Genomic DNA, 20,645 nt, shown 5'->3' with positions numbered 1-20,645 from the left:
TTCTTGTCCATGGTTACAGTATGACAACGCTTAGAACCAGAGTCTAGTGAAAGTCAATGTGATTATATCTGATATTGTGTTGTTTAACCTTTGCTTCCTACAGGTCTCCTTCCCAGCTGTTCCCTCCCTAATCCCCTTTTTCACCACTTGGACTCCCTCAGGCTCTATGATACTTCTATCAGAGTTTTGGAGCTGTTTAGTGGTGGACATGTTGGGAACGTGCGCAGGCCCCGAGGATCTGGTCTCCCTGACAGCTCTGTGGTAGCTGAAGCAAACTTTCATCTCTGTCCACTGCACGCATACCTGGACAGAGATGAAAGCTCCACTTTTTGACAGCGGGACTGGCTTTACAGATCCCGCTGTCAAGAAGTAGAGTGTTTGCTGTGACTTGGCTGCAGCTTCCTAGCTTTTAAAAACAAGCATGGGAACCTGCGCTTATTTTATGATTTTTTTTTTTACAGTGGATTTGCAACTCCATCGCGATTCTGTGGTAAACGTTTAAAAAAAATATGCTTTCTAGCCCTGGGGGGACCCTTTGCGACGCCAGCACCAGAGCTGAGGGGTCACGGTGTTCATACCTTGGCCCCTTTTGTATTTTTTATTCTTTTTTTCTAGGACTCGGCTCAAGTCGAGTCCCAAGATTGCTGTGAACACTTCCTGGTTTACAGCCTCACCGTGCACAGATTTTTCTTAAATTCTTTTACTGCTAATGTTTCATTTTTAGTTTTAAGGACGTTATAGAAGTTGTCATGACTGCGGTAATACTGAATTGACCATGTGCAGCGGTGGTTGGCTGCAGACCCTGCAGCCAAACCCTTTAACAACCCAACCCCATGGCTAACCTGCGGTCAACCCCAAAGGGTTTGCCACAGGCCCTCACCTGCGGTCAGGCCCTGCGGCCATCCCCCTATAAGCACCCAACCCTGCGCTGCGCATGGCCTTCTGACATGCGCAGCGTGGTTGGCCGCAGGGCCTGGTATGAGGCCAGTCACTGCTGTCAACCTCTATAACAACCCAAACCCCACGGCTCCCCATCCTCAGGCCAAACTCGGCCCGGGGGATCCCATCCTCCAGGGCCCGGCCTAAACATTTAATTTTTTTTGGGAAGGGGGGCCGTACGGCCCCCTCCCCAGGCCGATCTAAGGCCTTGGGGACCCCATTCCTCAGAGCCCAGCTCAGGTATTTTATTTTGTTTTGGGTGAGGGGAGCTGTGCGACCCCCCCACCTCCCCAGGCTGATCACCCGGGGGACCCAATCCCCTGGGGCTCAGCATAATTATTTATTATTCTTTTTGGGGAGGAGGGCCACATGGCCTCCCCCCCCCCAGGGCAGATCTCGGCCCCAGGGCCCCATCCTCCAGTGCCCGCCATGTCACCTGGGTGCCCCCCAGGATACTCAATCACAATGTTGGGGACCATGGGGGGAGCCTGAAGGCCCCCACAGTCCCAGCTGGCTCCCCACCTCCTGTGGGAACCAGCACTGCTGTCTCAGAGGGAGTGCTCTCTGCAAGAGCAATTTTTTGTATCTGTCTCCCTGCCTGCATCTTTGCAGGCAGGGAGACAGAGGAAACCTTTGCTCACAGTGAGTCAGAGCTTTCCCTCGCTGCGAGCAGAGTGTTTGCTGCAACTTGGCCGCAGCTCTCAAACCTGCCGCCAAGCCACACCAAACAGGTATGTCCCAGGGGTAGGCACCGCCGGACATAGCAAGTGCCGGCTCAGGGGGTGGCGGTCTCCAGGGCAATCAGTGGCTCCTTGAGAAGGGTCGCATGCCCACCCCCCTCCAACGAACAACCCCAGGAAGGTGTTAGTCCCCAGGCCTTGTGTGTGTGTGGGGGGGGGGTGTAGCCCCCCACACTCAATTTTCACAATGCCCTTGGGAGGTGGTGATCCCTGGGGCTGCGGGGGGCAGCTGGGTTGCTCCCCTCATACGAAAGCACTTTGAGACCCCCCTCTTTTTCTTGGGTCCCGCTTGACGGATCACCCCGAAACTTTCCAGACAGACACTGAAGTGAGCGTCATCTTATCTTCGAAAATTGTTAAGATTCATCAAACGGCGTCAAAGTTATTAGCAAAATAAAAACGCTTTCTCTATAAAAACTAGGTCCTAACTATAACTACTTAGTGGCATCCGCCACTATATATATATATATATATATATATATATATATATATATACACACACACACATACACATACACATGTTGTCACCTAGCTTCAAAGACAGCAATTAGACTGACTGAACACAGCTGAAGTTCAAATAAAAACAGAAAATGAGACACCCAAAAGCACTGTGCGAACAGCACTTATTTGAAGTAGACTGTCATAGATAGTAAGAACTGACCTTGTCTGTTTACTCTAGTAACAAGGCAGATGCACCATAAAACATGCAATTTCTTAATTCAGAACTATCACAGTACGGCAAATGGCAGTAGCTTTTTTCTGACAAACTTAGGCCAATGACGTGTGAGGAAGAGCACATCCCTCCCTGTTAGCCATTTAAACGTTTTGTTACTGCGCACAGTGTAACATACAGATAGATATAAAGCTTAGAAGAGCAAAGGGGTTCTAAGTTGCCATAGTTTTTTTTTAGACTTGTATTAAAGAGAGAAATGAGGCAACACAAATTCATCAATAGCGTTAACTGGTAGGTAATCTATAAGCTAATACATACAGCCCTGCCAAGTGCCACACATCAGGGGTTAGACTAACGCATTTTAACATGGTAGTCCGCATCACCGCACAAAAATGCATAAGTTATGCATTTATAGCGCCTCCTGACAACACCGTCACTGAGGCAGATGCAAGCAAGACGGAGCGCAGCCCTCTATAGAAGCACTCATTGAACAAGGAGCGTGGTGAGGTCCTGCTCTGGAAGGGTGTGGCTGCACGGATTGCACACTGTGCAGTGCTGCCCAGGTAGAGTTGAAAAGTTTACTGATGAGAATGGATGGTGTGTGCCGGCCTGTGGGCTCAGCTGCTGCTGAGACGCAGCGGGAGCCCGTTGCTGGGGCATCACCTGACTGCGGGAATAATCACACAGACAGTATGTCCATTTGCTGTCTGAGTGAGGTGGGCTGGCATGAGCATCAGTTCTTTTCTTTAGTTTGCAGCTCCCTGAGTCGCTGCCTGGTCAGCCAATTTCATTGGAGTCATTGCTGCGAGGCAGAGGCAGGATAATGATTACAAATTATCTGACTGCCTCTAGTGCCATGCATCAAGTCTTGTGGTGGCCGTGGCTCAGGTCTGTTCATGATTCACTATGCTGATAAGAACATTTAAATATAATCTACAGCCTGAGCCTACAGGTAGCTCAGTGCTATGCGGGATGGGCTCAGATGACTCTGACTGTAATACTGATTAACGTCAGCTGAGATGTGCCACGGCTGCCAAAAGTCTTCCGAGGCCTGTTAATTGATTACGTTGAGCAGTTATTCCTCTTCCTTTCTTCAGTGTTTTGTCACATTTTGTGGTTGTAAGGAGGAGTGGCTCCTTTGCAATGGTGAAGGAGCATCATCCCCCTGGCTAAGCCAGGAGCTGAAAGATAACATGATATTTCTTGATTGTTTTGTCTTTCAGCTGCTGGCTCAGCCAGCACCATGTGAAGGGAGGGGCGGGCTGGGCCACGGGGTGTGGGGGGTAAAAAGGGCACATGGGAGAGAGAGGAGGAGAGAGTGTACCTTAGTGCGCATGTTTGATTTGCCAGCCATCTCAGGCCGGCCAAACACACAGGTGCACTTAGGTTTCTCCAGCCCAGCTGCGTTGAACTGCCGGGCTGGAGAAACTGCACAGGCCCAAGGGTTTTGTCTAAGTGGCAGTCTGAGCCGCTCAGACCAATCCTGACGTTGCTTTCCTGCTAGGTTTAGCATTAAAGCAGCACTAGGATTGCTGGAGAGCCTGTGCAGGTGTGCCAGTGAACGTTGGGGCACCAGAAGGGGATCGAGGCAGCAGAAGGCGGCAGCGGCCACAGCAGAAGGCACGTTTTTTCTTTTTTTTTATTTGTTTTTATTCAAATCCCCCCCTTTGAGATTTGCAATGGCTGCTGCTGGTTGTAGGGGAACCTAACTCGGATATGCCTCTCTTGGGTGAATGTATTTCATGTCCGTTCCTCTGCGAGTCCTCTTAGCGGCGGTCTGCAGCCAGCGAGTGTGACTCCACAGACAGTTCTGCTACAGCAGGAAAAATAGAGAGGGGACCCTCCTATCTCCGATATCCCGAGGGGGACCCTTTTGCCGATAAAATAACTAAACATAATAACGCCGATTGAGCGAATTAAGGCTAGGACCGGACGAATAATAATTAGTCCTGGTTCACTATATTGCAATATAAGTGGATTCCATGAAATATATTTCCAAAAGACTGCGGATTTTGAGGAAAGTATCTATGCTTATATTTGGATCGGTGTGGATGTTTTGATTTGTCATTTATGGAGGTTTGGTTGAACAAGTTCAGAGAGTATAGTATTTAGTCCTGAAGAAGGTGGTGAAAAAGGTTTGGAAGTCCACCGAAACGCGTCGACGCTTTATTTTTACTGGATCCACAGGAGGAGGCCGTTATCGAATACGGATTGATGACAACAATTAATAGACCTATACTTACCAGAATTGGGGCAGTTCTATTTTAATAGACTACTGTATATGTCTTTTTATTAAATTTCACTTGGTTTTATTGATGGTTTTGATTGATGTTTTAGTCCTGTTAATATTATGATTTGGGGCTTTTATTTGGGATTATATTAAATATATACCTTAGATTCCTTTGTCTTTAGACTGATCATTAGAGAGATTCATTGATTGTGAGTGTGTGGGGTGATTGTTTTGGTTTTCCCCTGGGGGAATTTGATTATTTCAGTTCTGCTACTGCGACAGTGGCACTCCCAAACACATCAGGCTTCATTTTCCCACCACAATGAGACTTACTAAGTCAAAGGTCATGCAGGTGACTAATGTACCTGCTTGAGAGACGAGGGAGTTTTGTCTACTGGTAGTTTTGACTCTCACCAAAAAGTGGTATAGAGTGTTAATATATCTGCTGCAAAAAAACATGTGCCAGCATACCACAGAACTGTATTTAATGTGGATAGCTTGGTGGATTACTACGTTTGTAAGAGATCCCTTTGGTACTTGTGGTTCAGCCACACCTGGCTGTGAGGTGGGGGGTGCTGTGTATTTAAAAATAATAGGTTTGAACGCACCTACTACAGAGTTCTTTACGGTTTCTCGTTGCTTAAATGGGTGTAATTTCTAACATTTGTGTTTCCATGGACTTTCCTACATGAATTTGCTTGTGAGAAAGTGTCACACATTTAGTCGTTCAATGTCATTCATAAGTACAATAAAACTACGAAAATGTCACACATAAGCAATCTGAAACCTTGGCACCTCTGTACATATGTAAATTGGAGATAAGACAGACCACAATCGCATAAACTCAAAATTAGTATGCATCACAAGTTTTGTAGAATCGCTTATGCCCAAGCATGCTTTTAGCATCAAAAATGCCCACTTTCAATGTGAAATAATGCCCCAGCCGACTTGCCCCAATTACAAATTCTAGCAGGCATGTGTTTGACCCATTCCTGTACTTTACAAAGTCGAGAAATAGCTAATACTACAGACACAAATGCAGCATTGGTTACAGGGTACATTTTCTTATCAGTGACTTAAATGCAACGAGTGGGTATATTCACTGAATTATTTTTAAGGAAATCAGAAAACATTCTAGTAGCATAGGCCCATAAAATAGCAAGATGTGAACAGTCAACAAATGTGTATGTCATCAGGGGGCTCACGCATACATCTCGGACACTAAGAATGTGGAACAACCTCACATTTTAACAATTTGTGTGGTGTGTCTAGTGTGATCGATTGATCACTTAATATTGCTGGAACTTTAAATCAGCACATTTAAACGTATGTTGCCTGGAACACATGGTATCTGCTTACAATACTCCCTAGCCTCTCCCATCATTTAACATATGTAGTGGGAAAACCATCGTCAGACTGTACATTAAGTATAAATTAAATTGACCTTATCCTTAAACCACCATAGTAATCCCGCAATACATCTAGAAGTAGTATTTTATTTGTTCAATATTATTAATCCCAAATTTATAAAGGTAGTCCCTTATCTACCTGCATTTCAAGAAACTGTGTGATAGAAATTCCTCCTGTAAAGCAGAGAATGGGCAGAGGATACAAACATCAAAAACATTTCCCAGACCAATTAACTGCTGAGTCCAAATATGAGACATGGCACCATTAAAGACTTTTGGAAAAGGAGAATTCCCACATAAGGGAGCCTTCATAATAATGCAAGATCTATTAAAAGGAGGACACCAGGCAGTCCATAACCACTAGGCCACTTTAACTAATTTAAACAGGCTCCTTTTTTAATAGATCAGATTGGAAAACTTCAGAAAGTAACGACCAGCACAAGAACCCACACGTAATACATCTTAAGATACCAACAACTGTTTAAATTTATACAGTGGTATTACTATCACCGCCCCGGACATACAGTTCCCATGGAGATTAGTAATCAAAGCCAGGTGTGGGCCGAGCACCTAGGATGAGGCAGACCTCATGCATAAGGCATGGTGGTGTCCAGGAATTTAAATTGTACAGGCAGAGTATCTTCACGAAGCTGGGCAAAATGACAGGTTGTAGCATAGAGTAGATCCCCCATGCATGCTGCTTGGATATGTTAAAGTGGTGTGGGAATAGGGCAGAGGTTCACTACCCACTACTCTTAGTAGATTCAGGATCTAATCTACTGTAACACTGCTGTAGACGCATATAGAACATTGCTGCCAGTAAAGTTTAGACCCAAAGAATTATGGTTCCCCTTCCAACAGTATTGTTGGCAATGTTAGACCCTATGGATGTTTCACTTTAAGTTAATATAAATACTCTGGGTACAGATTGTACGGGCCACTCAACAACCCATTTTCAATAAAACTAGATGTATTGCTTTTTACAGTGTTTTTTTTTTTTTTACCATGTCATGCTTTCGGTGTAAAAATAGTACTGGTTTGGGAGCACTTATAATTATATTTGATTCAAGAAATGGATAGACTTATGTATACTGTATGTTGTATAGTTCATACTGTATAATTGTTATGCCAATAAAATTGAAGAAAAGAAAAAAACATTGACCATAAGGGTAATCAAATACTTGACAAACCAATCTTGGTGCCATGGTGGTCCAGTAAAGCAGCTTAAAATCAGGAACTGGCAGTGCTTAATTTGAGATGTGGTTGCCAGTGAGGGACATAACCACTTATTTTCAGTGACCGGCACTTATGTTTCTGAATCAGATATTTACCAAGGAAAATAGAGGGAAAAGCACACAAATTTGGAAAGACAAAGTGAGAGAAAGACAGAAAAACCATCAGACCGGGAGAAAGCAGGAACCTATAAGAGGTAGATAAAGAGACAGGAAGTGTCTCGTAGTGGATTAAAGAGGCATGAGATAGATTGAAGATTCCAGTCTAGGTATTAGGTGCCACAGGGATTAATTGCACCAGCCATGGGTTTCTAAGCAGGGCTTCGGGCACCGGCATTCTTTCTTTTACAAAACAAGCACTGGTTCAGCCACCCCCATATACACTGTAAGTTTAAGAAACCCCATTGCTTTACAAACTCACTGATAACTCCATAAAAAGTTCCAAATGGTTCAATACAGGCTTAAAAAAAAGAGTGGGGAATAAGAAAAGCGATTGATCAAATAAATAATTTTGGGAGTATGTTCATTTTACATTAAATCAGCCAACTAGAGAAATTGCAATTGTATTTATATAACGCTTACTACCCCTGACAAAACGCTGAAGCACTTTTCAATGATTAGCATGCTACTCTGAAACTCAAAAAAGATTAGCAGTGGACTAGAATAGGGAAATTTGAGTTAATTTGAGTGCTGTCTGCTAGTTGGATTGAAGAGGGAAGAGTCTAGAAAGTGTTATTTGGGAGATCATAGTAGTAAGATGAGATCTGAGATGAGTAAAGGAGAGATGTTGGAGGGAAGAGACTCTAGAAACCGAGTAGGAATATCATACTAGTAAAATGAGGCTTGGCATAAGTCACAGGATGGATATATGAGGGAAGAATTTAGGAAAGGTTGTTTGGGAGATCATAGTAGTAAAGTGAGGTTTGGAGTGATCCAAGGAAGAATAGTGGAGGGAAGAGTCTAAAAGGCTCTTAGGGGAGATCATAGCAGTAGGATGATGTTTTATATGAGAGAGAGTGGAGGCAGAGAAATTGAGAGAGGTATGCTGTCAGACAGAGTAGTGCATTGGGGAGAGTCGATCGTTGTGGTTTTTATTTTTTTCTTCTACAGTCGGAGTAAAGTAATACATATATAGGTACATAAGTACACGGAGAAGGAATTCATGTATAAAGAAGAGAATATATTGAGATTTAAAGTAGTATTTTATAAACTCAGACTTCAAGTGCTGTTCTAACTTAAGCTAATTTATTTGTGAATTTGCGTAACTATTTTTTTTGATTTATTATTTCTTTTTAACATTTTCCTCAATATTTCAATAGTGATGCACTCGCAGATAAAATAGTTATGATACTACTTACAAATTGTGATAGATTAATAAACAGAAAAGGATCATTCAAAAAACTTTTATGAAAACTATGCACTGACCTATAAACATGTTAAGCAATATATATATATATATATATTTACACACGGACGTATTTTTAACCATAAGTAATACATACATTTGTTAAGCAGTCCTAAAGAGTATCTATATATTTTAAAAACCATGATCATTACTCTTATTTGTACAAAGTAATACACACATCTAAATGTGAAATAGAGAAGTGACAACCAATGACAAAAAATGGCATTAATAAATGCAAGGAAAGAGATGCCACAAATTGTGTTGAAGACAGATGCCAGTGAACACGTTAGTCATCAGGGTCACAGGCTTATCAGAACTGCCAAGGCCCAATATCTGAATGTCAGCAAAACGTTCAGCAAATTAATTACTGGCTCTGCAGGCACATTATACATTACACCGTGGCCCCCTCTACAGAAGCCCATACTCCACTGGGCCACATTTCCTTTTCCCCAATGCTTAGCCTATATTTGATGTAATAGATGAAAGAATGGCCATCTTGACTAGATATGAGCACTGCTCACAGGGGATACAGAGAACCACTATAGTCAACTTTATAATTTTTTTAAGAACTACATTTCTCAGTACTATGGTAGCTCTCAGAGGCCACTTTAAGTGAGGTCTGCAGCCTGCACATACACTTCTGTCACACTGACTTAAATGTTCTGCTTCTAGAGTGGACAAGCCCTGTTGCGCCTAGTGTTTGTACACTGATTTCACTCTGCCTGTTTCTTGACTTGCTTTTAGATTATAACTTCTGCATGTACACCTGGTGAGCACTATTTTGTTGACTTGGACTTTGTTTCCTTGTTTTCTTTGACTTTTTTAAAACTTTAGAATGGATACTCTTTTGTTGAATTCCTTGTGTCTCGCAAATGTAAGTTTGAACCTGCAGCTACTGAAACTGTCATCTTCCGAAAAGACTTGTCATGTCTACTTCTTTCTGTAAGACTAACTTTCCATGCAACAGTCCCATTCTTGCTCTGTGTTCCAATGGATAACCTTTCCTGCTATGTTAAATACTGGTTAAGACCCAGCTGTATAGCTATAGTAGCTGAATTAAGTTTAATTATTTACTTTAATTTGCTGGTCATCCTGACCTGTGATATAGTCCCTCAAATTATCAGTCACTTGGTAAGGTTTGTTGAAATACTACTTTCTGGTTTTGTCACTGCTGATGTGGGGGCAAGACAATTGCATTGCATCTGAGTGCTACTGTCAGCGAGTTTTTCATTAAAAGGGCAGATGAGATGGATCAGGGATATTTGTGAGTCCTAAAAATGCAAGCCCTGGATAAAAAAAAAAAAAAGTAAAACACAGAGGACCCTCACAGGAAAAACTACACATGAAAATCCACACGGGACAAGGTTCAAGAACAAACCATGACATTTATTTCAAATGTAGAAATCATTACAGAAGGCAAAAGGCAATGCTTAGTCAATTTAATTAAAATATTCAAATGTAAATATAATGCGAATCAGCGTAGGAAGTGGAAGCGAGTCCAATTATACCTAATAGACAGAAGCAAATATGACCTAGCACAAGGCTAATAAATCATAATAAAGAGCATATGATCATAGGTACTGCTCCGTTTAAAGGCAGGAGAGAATCATGAAAAACCTCAAAGTTAGTTCAATAAAAAGACTGACTAGAAGTCTGCCTTCAAGAAGAGCAAGGGAAAGACCAGGCTCACTTTCCGAAACAGCAGCTTCTACAGCATTTTAGCAGTAGAGATCCAAACCCTATCCATATTATGAAGCGACACCATGATCTATACACCTAAAATTGAAACAATACAAGTCAATCATGATTTAGAAATTACACTACGCAAAACAAGCTCACTGTAGAAACTCGCAGAAAAATTAATAGTCTATGAGTCCCATCAACGTTCATACCAAGTGAAAATGACATAACATTACTAAACAGTAGTTGCTTGAAAATATCAATAATGTTCTACCAGCAAGACAATAATCTTGAAAGTTAAAACATAATATGCATGTTGCGTTAGCAGCAGACAGTAATCTTGTAAATTGTTACAGCTAAAATAAATATTACCACTAGGCATGACAGTAAAACTACTGAATTAAGAGCGATTTTACATAGCAATGAAGGGCATTTTTATGGTCGAGCCTACAAGTGCATGCGCTAGTGCATGGATCTCGAATGCGAGACACTGTTGTGTTCAATAAAGGGCTTACCGCCCGCCTATCGGTCACCATTTGTTGGTTTGCGTGGTACTCTTCTTTACAGACTCATAATTCATCAAGGCATGTCTGGCATCATTTCCATTCCTCTGTGAGGAGCAGGTAACAAGCACTAATTGATTCAAGTTAATTAGTGCCGTCAGGTGCTCCCGACATGATTGAGGTACTATTTTGTTCTTTTTACTTTCCGGTGCCTCTCAAATAGAGGGCTTGTGACTGGCAAAAACGTGCCCAGCAGGACAAACAAAATTGCAAAGTTTTATTCTTCAAAGCAACTTTCTTTTACTTTGTTAAGTCATCTTTTCTCAGTTTCTTCTCATGTTTTCTTTTGTTTTTGCCCGTGGGTGCTGTTGTCAAAAGATGACAATTAACTTGTTTGAAATATGCGAGACCTATTGCATTTGCAAATGCTTGTTAACAATAGCTGCACAGACAGAAACAAGAAAGCACATTTCAAATGTGCACCGTACAAAACAGGAAAAATGGATTTGAGACCTTGTGTTTTAACTTTAAAACATTATGACAATACAATGCATTTTCTCTATTTACGATTCATCTATGTTAATATATGTAATATTAATTCTAATTTTGGGCCCTCACTACTAAGAAGCACCTGGGCAAACATCCAGTGTTTCAACAACAAAATGGAATGAAATCCTTGATTTGTACGATTCCGATCACATCATGCTAGTTCAGCAAGGTGAATGGTTAGTCAGAAAAGCACCAGCAGTGTATAATGTAGTGACTAAAAAATCCTCACCTGGATAAGATGACCTGGTATAGTGATCACGCAGGCAGTAAGAGACATACGAAGAAGGCAACGAAGAGCATACAGAAACTTTGTAAGGCTGTGCATGTGCTTTGGCAGCTCACTGCAACAAATATCATCCCCCCATAAAGGTGATCCAAGAGACTGAATTGCAATTCGGAGAACATTCTTTGTTTTTTTCTGCAGAAGACAAAGAAGTGGAAAGCAAAACCATTAGTTTGGGAAGCCATGCTCCTCATCTGTTTCAAAACAGTGCTGCTGTTTGGATACCAAGATGATTCTTAGATGACTTAATGCCACTGTACTTCTACAACATCAAAACTACAGCTTGAGGAGCATAAATATGTATATATTTCTTTGTATTGTAGATCCTAGGGGCAGTACTTGTGCTGATCCTAGTTTGTAGAGAAATTGATCTAGTTTGATAAATAGTTATGCTCCTATATTACACATAATACACAATGTGGTTAAAAATGTACATTATAAAATAATGAATTATTTCACACCATAGTAAACGTGCAATGTTTTAGTTTACTTTTTTATTTTTTGTCTCAATATGCATAAGACAGAAACATCACCAACAAATTCATATCTCTGACAATAATCCTACAAAAGAGACAATTCACTGATGTCTGAAGCTGGAGATGTAGTAGATGAAACCCTACTCAAGCAGCAACTATAATTGTTGGCACAGTGAAACACACATAAACTTCAAATTAACCAGTGATCAACCCTCTGGTAGACTACAGGCACTGTGTAATGTATTTATGTAGCACTTCAAACAGTAATCAAGTGAAAACACAGCACAAGAACATTTAGTAAAATAAATGTAACACATTATTTGAGACCAAAATGACAAAAATCCAATCAGTAGAACTGGATTATGCAATTGTAAAGATTTAAGTGAAAATAGCATATAAAAGTGCCAACTGTGGTTATCTGGTGGTGTTGGACCAGGAACAAATTCATTAGCTCAGGCCAACCGCAATGGCACATGGGATGGAGACAGGGACCAAGCTAGCCTTGCTGAACAAAGTTCCTTAAAAGCTGGTTGTGGAGCATTATGAGATCCTGCATTGGGGATGCATTACGCAGCAGAGGTTCCGATGAGCTATGGGTGGTGATCAATGAGACTTGTGAGTTCCTGCGTCATCGTCGAAGATATTGTCAAAGGAGTCTTGCGATGTGAAGTCCTGCGTTGGAGATGCGTCTCACAGTTGCAGTTCCGATGCAGGGCTGCAAGATGCTGTGTCAGTTCTGTCCACAAGACCACAGCGGGTAGGCGGAGCCCTTCAGGCCCACTTCCAAAGGTCCAGGACTGTGGTGGCACCACTTAGGGGGCAAGGTTCTCAGCAGGCTTTGTCCAGGTGCATGGTGGTTGGAGACTTTTCGCGCCATGAGAGTAGGTCCAGGAGACCAGCCAACTAGCCCTGGAATATCACTCCAGTGGGTCCTGGGATCAAGCTACAGACATTCTGGCTCGGGCAGCAGGACAGCAGGGCCACAGAGCAGCAGGCCCTCTTGCAGCAGAGCAGCACAGCAGTCCTCTTCCACAGGGCCAATGGTGTACTGAAGAGCTGGGGCTGAGGGTTCAGTATTTATACTTGGTGCCAGCTTCGAAGTAGGAGAAAGTTCTAGAGATTTCCATCCCAGAGGTGTTTGAAATTTCCTGCCTTCCTACCCTGGCCACAGCTTGTGAGGGGGCAGATAAGTCTAGTTTCCACCCTTTGTGAGGGCGATGAAGCAGAGGTTTTGTTATGTGCAAGCGTATGCCAGCTATATCTACTAATGTGATCCAGAATACAGAATGCAGGGACCAAATGTTTGGGACAAGAATATGCCAACTTTGTAAAAGTGTCATTTTCCGAATTGTGACTTACAATACGACTTTACCATTAAAGAGGGTTTTAATTTACAATTCTTTAGGCACCAAACTTGATATTCGTACATGCTCCCAATTGAAATTTATCACTTATTATTAAATGCAATAATGTAACCCAAAGACCATATGGGTGAGGTAGGCTTTGCGGTAGTGAAAAACAAATTCAAGAGTTTTTCACTGCCAGGACATCTACAAGTTAAAAGTACATATCCAACTTTTGAAATACACTGCACCTTTCCCTACAGCCCATTTAAGGTCTACTCTATGGGTGACTTGTATTAAAAAGAAAGGTTTATGCACCTGGCAAAAGGTTTATTTTGCCAGGTCGAAATGGCAATTTAAAACTGCACAGACAGGCTGCAATGGCAGATTTGGGACATGTTGGATAGTCTACTTAAGTAGGGGACACAATCGGTGTTACATGGCCACTAGTAGCATTTAAGTTATAGGACCTGTGTACATGTAGTACTCCATTACTAGGGACTTATGAGTAAATTATATGTGCCAATTGGGTGTAAAAAAAGAAACAGGACCTCGTCAGGAAACCCAGACCCTAGATGTACAGCCTTGAAATGGAAATTTAATGAACTGTTCAACAATCTTTATTTGGGTATCAACGTTTATCCATATTATCCATATTTACTCCAAAGTAACCCATGTGCTTAATCGCTCTAACTGCAAGTTTGTATAAAATTCAACAAAACGCCACTCTAGGCTTTTCCACTGACAGCATATGGAGGTTCTCCATTCCCCATAAATAAACAATGCAAATCCCATACCCAATGCATTTCGGGCCTCCACCCTTCTTCAGGGGTAAGTGAAATATAATGCAAGTGAAGTCACATCAGGATACACAAACGCTCATGAGCTGTAAAATGTATCATCTGCTTGCCATATACATTCTGGACTACAACTGAAATAAACCAATCTTGTGCTCAGTTAAACATACGTGCTAAATTTTAACACTCATAATGTGATAATCAAGTCAATACATAAATAAATGAAGTCATCACCGCACTTTAACCCATATCTAATGTAGTGCTCAGTGCTATAGAAACCACAATTCAGTGCTTGAAGAAACCAGCGTACATAACACTTGCCTGCTGTAAAACTCCTTTGTGAGACTTATTCAACCCTATAACAACTAACAATATCCCTTACTTACCGTGTGCATCCTAGTATTTTTGCCAATTGGGTGTAAGCCAATGTCAGCATGTTTTAGGAAGTGAGAACACGCACTTTGGCACTGGTTAGAAATGGCAGAGTGTTGAGAGTCCTAAGGCCAACTAGAAGAGATCAGCAAAAAGTGAAGGAGTAAGATAAAACTTTTGGGGAAAGATCACCCTAGGTCTGACAGGTTTGACACATGTCTTCCCTCATGCTGAAAGTGGGGAGAACTACCAAACATACTGGGTGTTCTCATCACTAAGGCAGAAGAACCTGGAGAGGCCATCAGCACTGGCGTGGTCTGACCCAGGGTGGTGTTTCACCATAAAATTAATTTCCTGCAAGATACATGTTTATAGTAAAAGTAACAATACCAGGCGTGGGAGATTGAGTGATTCCCAATAAAGACCTAAGACCTGAATTAATAAAAGTGGCGCACAAGGGAGTTGCTTCTGCCCATGATGGTGTGGCGGCTACAGTTTCAATATTACAGTCACGCTATTGGGGGCTAGTTTTTTTTACAAACAAACCAAGCAGTATGTCCTTTGTTGTGACATCTGCCAACACATTAACGTTTCCAGCATTAGGCGCCCACCGCAGACACCCCTCTTAATTTCCAACAAACCATTACAATGTGTGTACTTGGACCTTTGTTGTCCCCTAACACCAGACAGTGCATACAGATACATTCTAGTCGCTGTTGACTCATGCTCCAGATTTCTATGGGTTTGGCCACAATGCGCAGCTGACGCTCTAACTGTCATTAAAGATTTGCAAGCCTTTATCGGTACATATGCTGTGGTGCCTTTCCACTCGGACCGGGGCCCTGCCTTTGGCTCAAGGGATTTCAGGAACACAGTGGCTTCATTAGGGATCCAACTGTATTACTCCTCTCCATTTTTTCCCGAGGGAAATAGTGTTGTGGAGTGAGGAAATCGATATTTAAAGCAATCCTTAACAGCCAGAGTATTAGGCACGGGTTGTAGTTGGCTCACACACCTATATGGAGTTCAGAGAGCATTTAATAATCTGCCCAGAAGGTCCCTAGGGGGGCGTGCTTCATACGAATGCCTGTTTGGAACTCGAATGTATGTTCCAGATCTTGATGGTCCTGGCATGGAGGTGGCAGATACACCCTTTGACATAAAAGAATGTGTCACTGTCTTGCTGGAGTTACAACAATTCAGTGATGACAACGCATCTTCCAATGCTGCCTCCTCTGGAATTAGGGATGTACCAGTAACATCTACCGGCTGGATTCCAAAACTTGGGGATCTAGTACATGAAAAGATTGCTGTGCATAAGGAGTTCGGTCCTTCTTATCGTGCACCAGTTACAGTTCTGGGAATACACAGTACCAGAACTGTCATTCTACCACCGCTGCCTGGTTCGAAAGAAAATCGCTTTGTCTCCATTGACAATGTCAAGTTATACCATATGGGCGATCCTGCACAGCAGACCTACTGGACTCCTGGGTAGTACCTGAAACCCTCCCACTACAGACCAGGATGTTCCCCTACAAGTCTTGATCAGCAACACTAATACCTCTCAGAGCTTTGGGAGGGTGGAAAATGAGCTCTCATTATTTCCACTAACAACTACTTCTACAATGATTTCAAGTGATAATGAGCAATCTTATTCAAATTCTACACAAACGGATGGCATAGTCTACTATGAACCACAGAGGGAGTCTTCTGCAAGTTCTCCTCTTCAAAACACAGCCTCAGTTTTTGCACGAACAGACCCTGGGTATTTTGCCTATGTAAATGATACCTTCATTGACTCATCTGCCTCTTTCGCAACTCAGCTGTCAAGAGCACGTAAGCTGATACTTTGGCTAAAAAATAACAATTTAATTCATCTATGGAACTATCTATGGTTTTCATTAACTATATTTGCTTTCCTCCTTTGGATTGGGTTTGTTATTGTTTTCTTTTTTCTAATACATGGTCATTACCTTCCTGAATGCTCTACAGTTGAACTGGTGGATGATGTTCTAAAACAACATTTTTCATCACACAAAATTCGCAGAAGCTTGTCCCTAGTGAACATTTCAGCTATACCAATTCCTGATGGGATTGTATGGGATAAAGTATTATTTGATGCATATGGACCTACAGAGGTAATTCAAGTACCATATGCATTCAAACTTTCAATGAATTATGTATTTACACACGGTGTAGTTTTTGATGATTGGGATATGAAAACAGTTGATACTGTGATGTCTGATCTACAGTATTATACAGTTTTTGAAAATGATGATGTGTACCAGTTTAAAGGAAATTATGGAGATATGTTCTGTTATAATTATTATGGAGATTATTTCATTCACAGAGCGAATACCCCAAAGTCTATCTTTAAATCTACACAGTGGGAACACTGCCTGACTCCGCCAGTAGGCAGTTCTAAAACGTATACTGAAAAGTTTGCATATTTGTCTGGATACAATGTTAAAATGCTGAGTCATTTTATTTTAAATTGCCAGTAATGGAAAATGTGCATTGGAAAATTAAGACACAAAATTAACTTATTCAGATTCCTTTGTTTCCTGCTTGGCAATATAAGGTTATGAATATTGGTTGAAATCGTTGACTTATAAAGTGTGTGGAGAACAAAAAATTGGAATATAAGAGGGATAGAAGCCTTATTTAAAGCCTGAAAGATTACTCTTCAAATGATATTTTTAAACGAAACAGTGCAACAAGTTGTTTAGGCTTAGCAAGTATTAAGGAATTGAAAGCACCCAGTATTCCTGCCCCTGCAAAATTTTATAAAGGTGTCTGAAGATCAGCTCGATGAATGGGTCCAGAATGGAACATATAACATAATTTTCACATCCTGGTGGGTGGTTATTGTGGCCTGTAGACACCAATAGGTGCCATTCACGTTTTGTAAACTCCTCAGGGGGCTTTAGAACAAATAGGCCGGACCCTCGCTATGTGTCCTCAGAACACTCGGGTATAGTGACAACATATAGAGTAGGAAAACTATGCCAGAAATGGTTGAAGGGTTCCTCACTGGATGCTGACAAACAACATCTTAGTCTCCTGTCCAATAATACAGATTTACAGGATTTCCAGTAAGGCCCCAGAAGACAACACAGAAAACGCTTCTTAAATGCAACATATAATGACATTTTGAAACTTTTCCAACAAGAAACGGCCGCCCGGTTAAGGCAAATAGATCAGGAGAATTTAGGGAAGGCATTAGCTGTTGTGGATAATGGGATTAACACCTCGTCCGACCGAATATACACTTTAAACAATATTGTGTCCTCTGCAATAGACATAGTTCAGAGTGATGAGTCAATTTTAAAACATGGACAAAGACAGCTAAGATCCACCATGCAGTTAGGTTGGACATTACAAACACTGAAAGCAGGTCTCGTTCCTTGGCAATACGTGAGTGCAAGGGAAATGTTTTCAACATTTAATTTAACGCAACAACAACAAATAATAGCTAAGAAGGAAGCAACATACATCATGCTGAATATAGAGAAATTAGAAAAGTTGCCTTTTACTGTAACTGAAATACCATCTTCTAAGTGGTTAATACATGGGGTTATAAATCTGCCCATCTCAACACTTCAATTCACCTCCTATTTGAAACACATTCCAAGGGGGAAATATGAAAGTCTGGGAGACTTATATTGTTATATACACGAGGTGTGGGAGCTTCCTGTTTCAGACAAATGTTTCAATGGCATGAAAGAGGTCTTGCTTAGCGGCAGCGAATGCGAGATCTCTGTGAGCCATTCTATGGTTTGTAAACAGCTGTCCTTGACCGGGGCATGTAATGCCTCCGCGACAAATTTGGCTTATCTGAAGGGAGTCCCGATCCCCTTGATTAGACTTGCTTTCCAGGTCTGTCAAATGGCAGCTATGTGCTCCTTAACAATGAGAGCTGTTCTGGAATGCAAGCCAGAATAGGTTATGTCATTTCGGTCTCCCAAATTGTTACCTGTTGTGGGAATGTCATTTTTCCCACCACACAACTGAAAGGAGTAGCAGACATCTGGCCTCATATTGCTAGATCTGATGTGAATTTTGATAAGTTGAGCAGACTAAAGGCTTTATTGTTTCAAAAACAAGTGGCGCTTACATTTCCCTGCGAGACCTATGCACTTCAGGTTGAAAGGTCATCGGCGGAGATTCAGCCCTTCTTATGAACAAATTTTCCGAGACACTTTGCTAACTCGTGGGACGAATATTTAATGGTTCCAGTACTAATGGACTCGCCCACTTTTTTTAAGGCTGTTGGTTCTGGTTTCATTCACACCTTCTCCTCCATATTAGGCTTAATACCTTTAGCCATACACTCAATATTTTTGAGTGTTTTTGGTGGATTTCCGATTACTTTGGCTATAATATGTGGCATTTTGCTGTTGCTACTTTTTCTGCACAATGGCTGTCCCTTTGCAACAAGGAGGACTGAGAGCGCTTCCGCCACTGCAATTGTGTCGCAAACCCATGATGCTGTATTTTGGAGCACCACTCCGGGAACAACTGTAGTGTGACTGGTCTTTGTCATTCCGACCGGTTTTGGATTGTGTGCTGCTCGTGTTTTGATGCCTCTGGTGCCTCTTTGAATGTGCACTGAAAGTCTGTCTCTCTATTCAACGCTCACTTTCACTGGACACTGATCTGTTGATGTTCTTGATGAGGGCTCATTATCAGACATCCGCATTGAGGGTGCGTCTGCTACTTCGAGCCGCCTATGAGTTGCCTTTTGTGGATACTGCGACTCTTAACTGAAGGATGGGCACAACACGGTATGCTGCTGCCTCAGCTTTCTCAGGTTTTCTTTGGCTGTGATCTGGATTTTTTACCACCTGCCAAAGTGGAACGTCTCCTGGCTTCAATTGTTTGGGATGTGATTGGCGAATTCCAAAATTATTCTGACTATTGAATCTGGTCTTTTTGCGCCACTAGTGCCCTTTCAAATTATCCTTTCTTGCTATTAATGTCTTTTAACTTATCACTATTGACATAAATGTTATTTGCTCTTATTGTTAGGGTTTCATTAGCATTTTTTGTTTATTTAGCTTATTTGAACCACCTTTGATCGGCAAGGGGAGGGAGTTGTATAGCTATTTTAACCATATTTTATATACGCTACTTTAGCTAACTAGGCCTGCGCAGCTGTGCACTTTCACCTAGATACATTTTATTCAGCATTGCTTTATTTTTCTAGCAATAGCCACTTTTGCGGTGCTGTTTTATTATTCTTTATCACATTGTCCTTTCGCCTGGGAAAGCATTACATTCTTAGCAGACACTCTCTGCTCTCTCCAAGGATACAGTCAGATAGGGTTGACGACAAACATTCACTGAAAACACACACTCATATGTGGGGAAAATGTCAGCTGTTTTATTACAAAAACACTCCTTTGTCCCAAACACATTAGAGGGAGATTCTAGCCAGATGACCATGACTGTATGCTGATTGCTTCGCTACAGCTGCTTGCTTAGACGGCCGAACCCCTGTTCCACATGGGGACGGTGTCTCTCTAGACTACAAGCTTCTTTCTCCAGGTATGAGGGATGATGTTCTCCCAGGGGAGACCTGAAGGATGGATTAGGCTTATTATGCTGTGCTCGTACGTAGCGTAGACAGGAGGATTATAGATCACTCCCCTTTTGACAGTGTGGTATGACTGTTTTAGTGTTTTTTTACACTTTTAGTCAGATGCTTGCTTTTATTGTGTTTTACCATCCTAGTTATTGCTATTCATGCTATTTTATCTAAGATGTAGTTATTTCAATAAATCCTTTTTGAACTATATTGTGCCTCTGTTGTCTTTGCCCATGTGAGACTTTTGGTAACTGAGAGAAAGGGATGAGATCTGATTTACCACGATTCCCCTGAGGAGTCTTTCTTGTAATGCGCCTGGTTGCCACACTCATCTGGGCCAGAGATGAGGCGATGCTAGTTAGCTGGAAACCCCGGATTAGGCCAACAGGTGTCACCAGGTGTGGAATTGTACTCAGTACCCATA

The 20,645-nt window shown here is 41.8% G+C and overlaps 1 protein-coding gene across 1 annotated transcript in view; it reads right to left on the bottom strand.

Moving 5' to 3' along the window:
* The window catches only part of ELP4 (elongator acetyltransferase complex subunit 4), a 1,051,499-nt gene that overhangs the window by 516,094 nt on the left and 514,760 nt on the right, over nt 1-20,645 (bottom strand). Inside the window, exon 7 of the mRNA XM_069223479.1 lies at nt 11,590-11,778. Within this exon, the coding sequence (XP_069079580.1) occupies nt 11,590-11,778 (189 nt within the window). The remainder of the gene's footprint in view (nt 1-11,589; nt 11,779-20,645) is intronic.

This window comes from Pleurodeles waltl, chromosome 3_1 (genome assembly GCF_031143425.1).
Source record: "Pleurodeles waltl isolate 20211129_DDA chromosome 3_1, aPleWal1.hap1.20221129, whole genome shotgun sequence".
Taxonomy (NCBI): domain Eukaryota; kingdom Metazoa; phylum Chordata; class Amphibia; order Caudata; family Salamandridae; genus Pleurodeles; species Pleurodeles waltl.
Note: the sequence above shows the minus strand (reverse complement) of the source record. Positions and strands in the feature narration are given on the sequence as shown.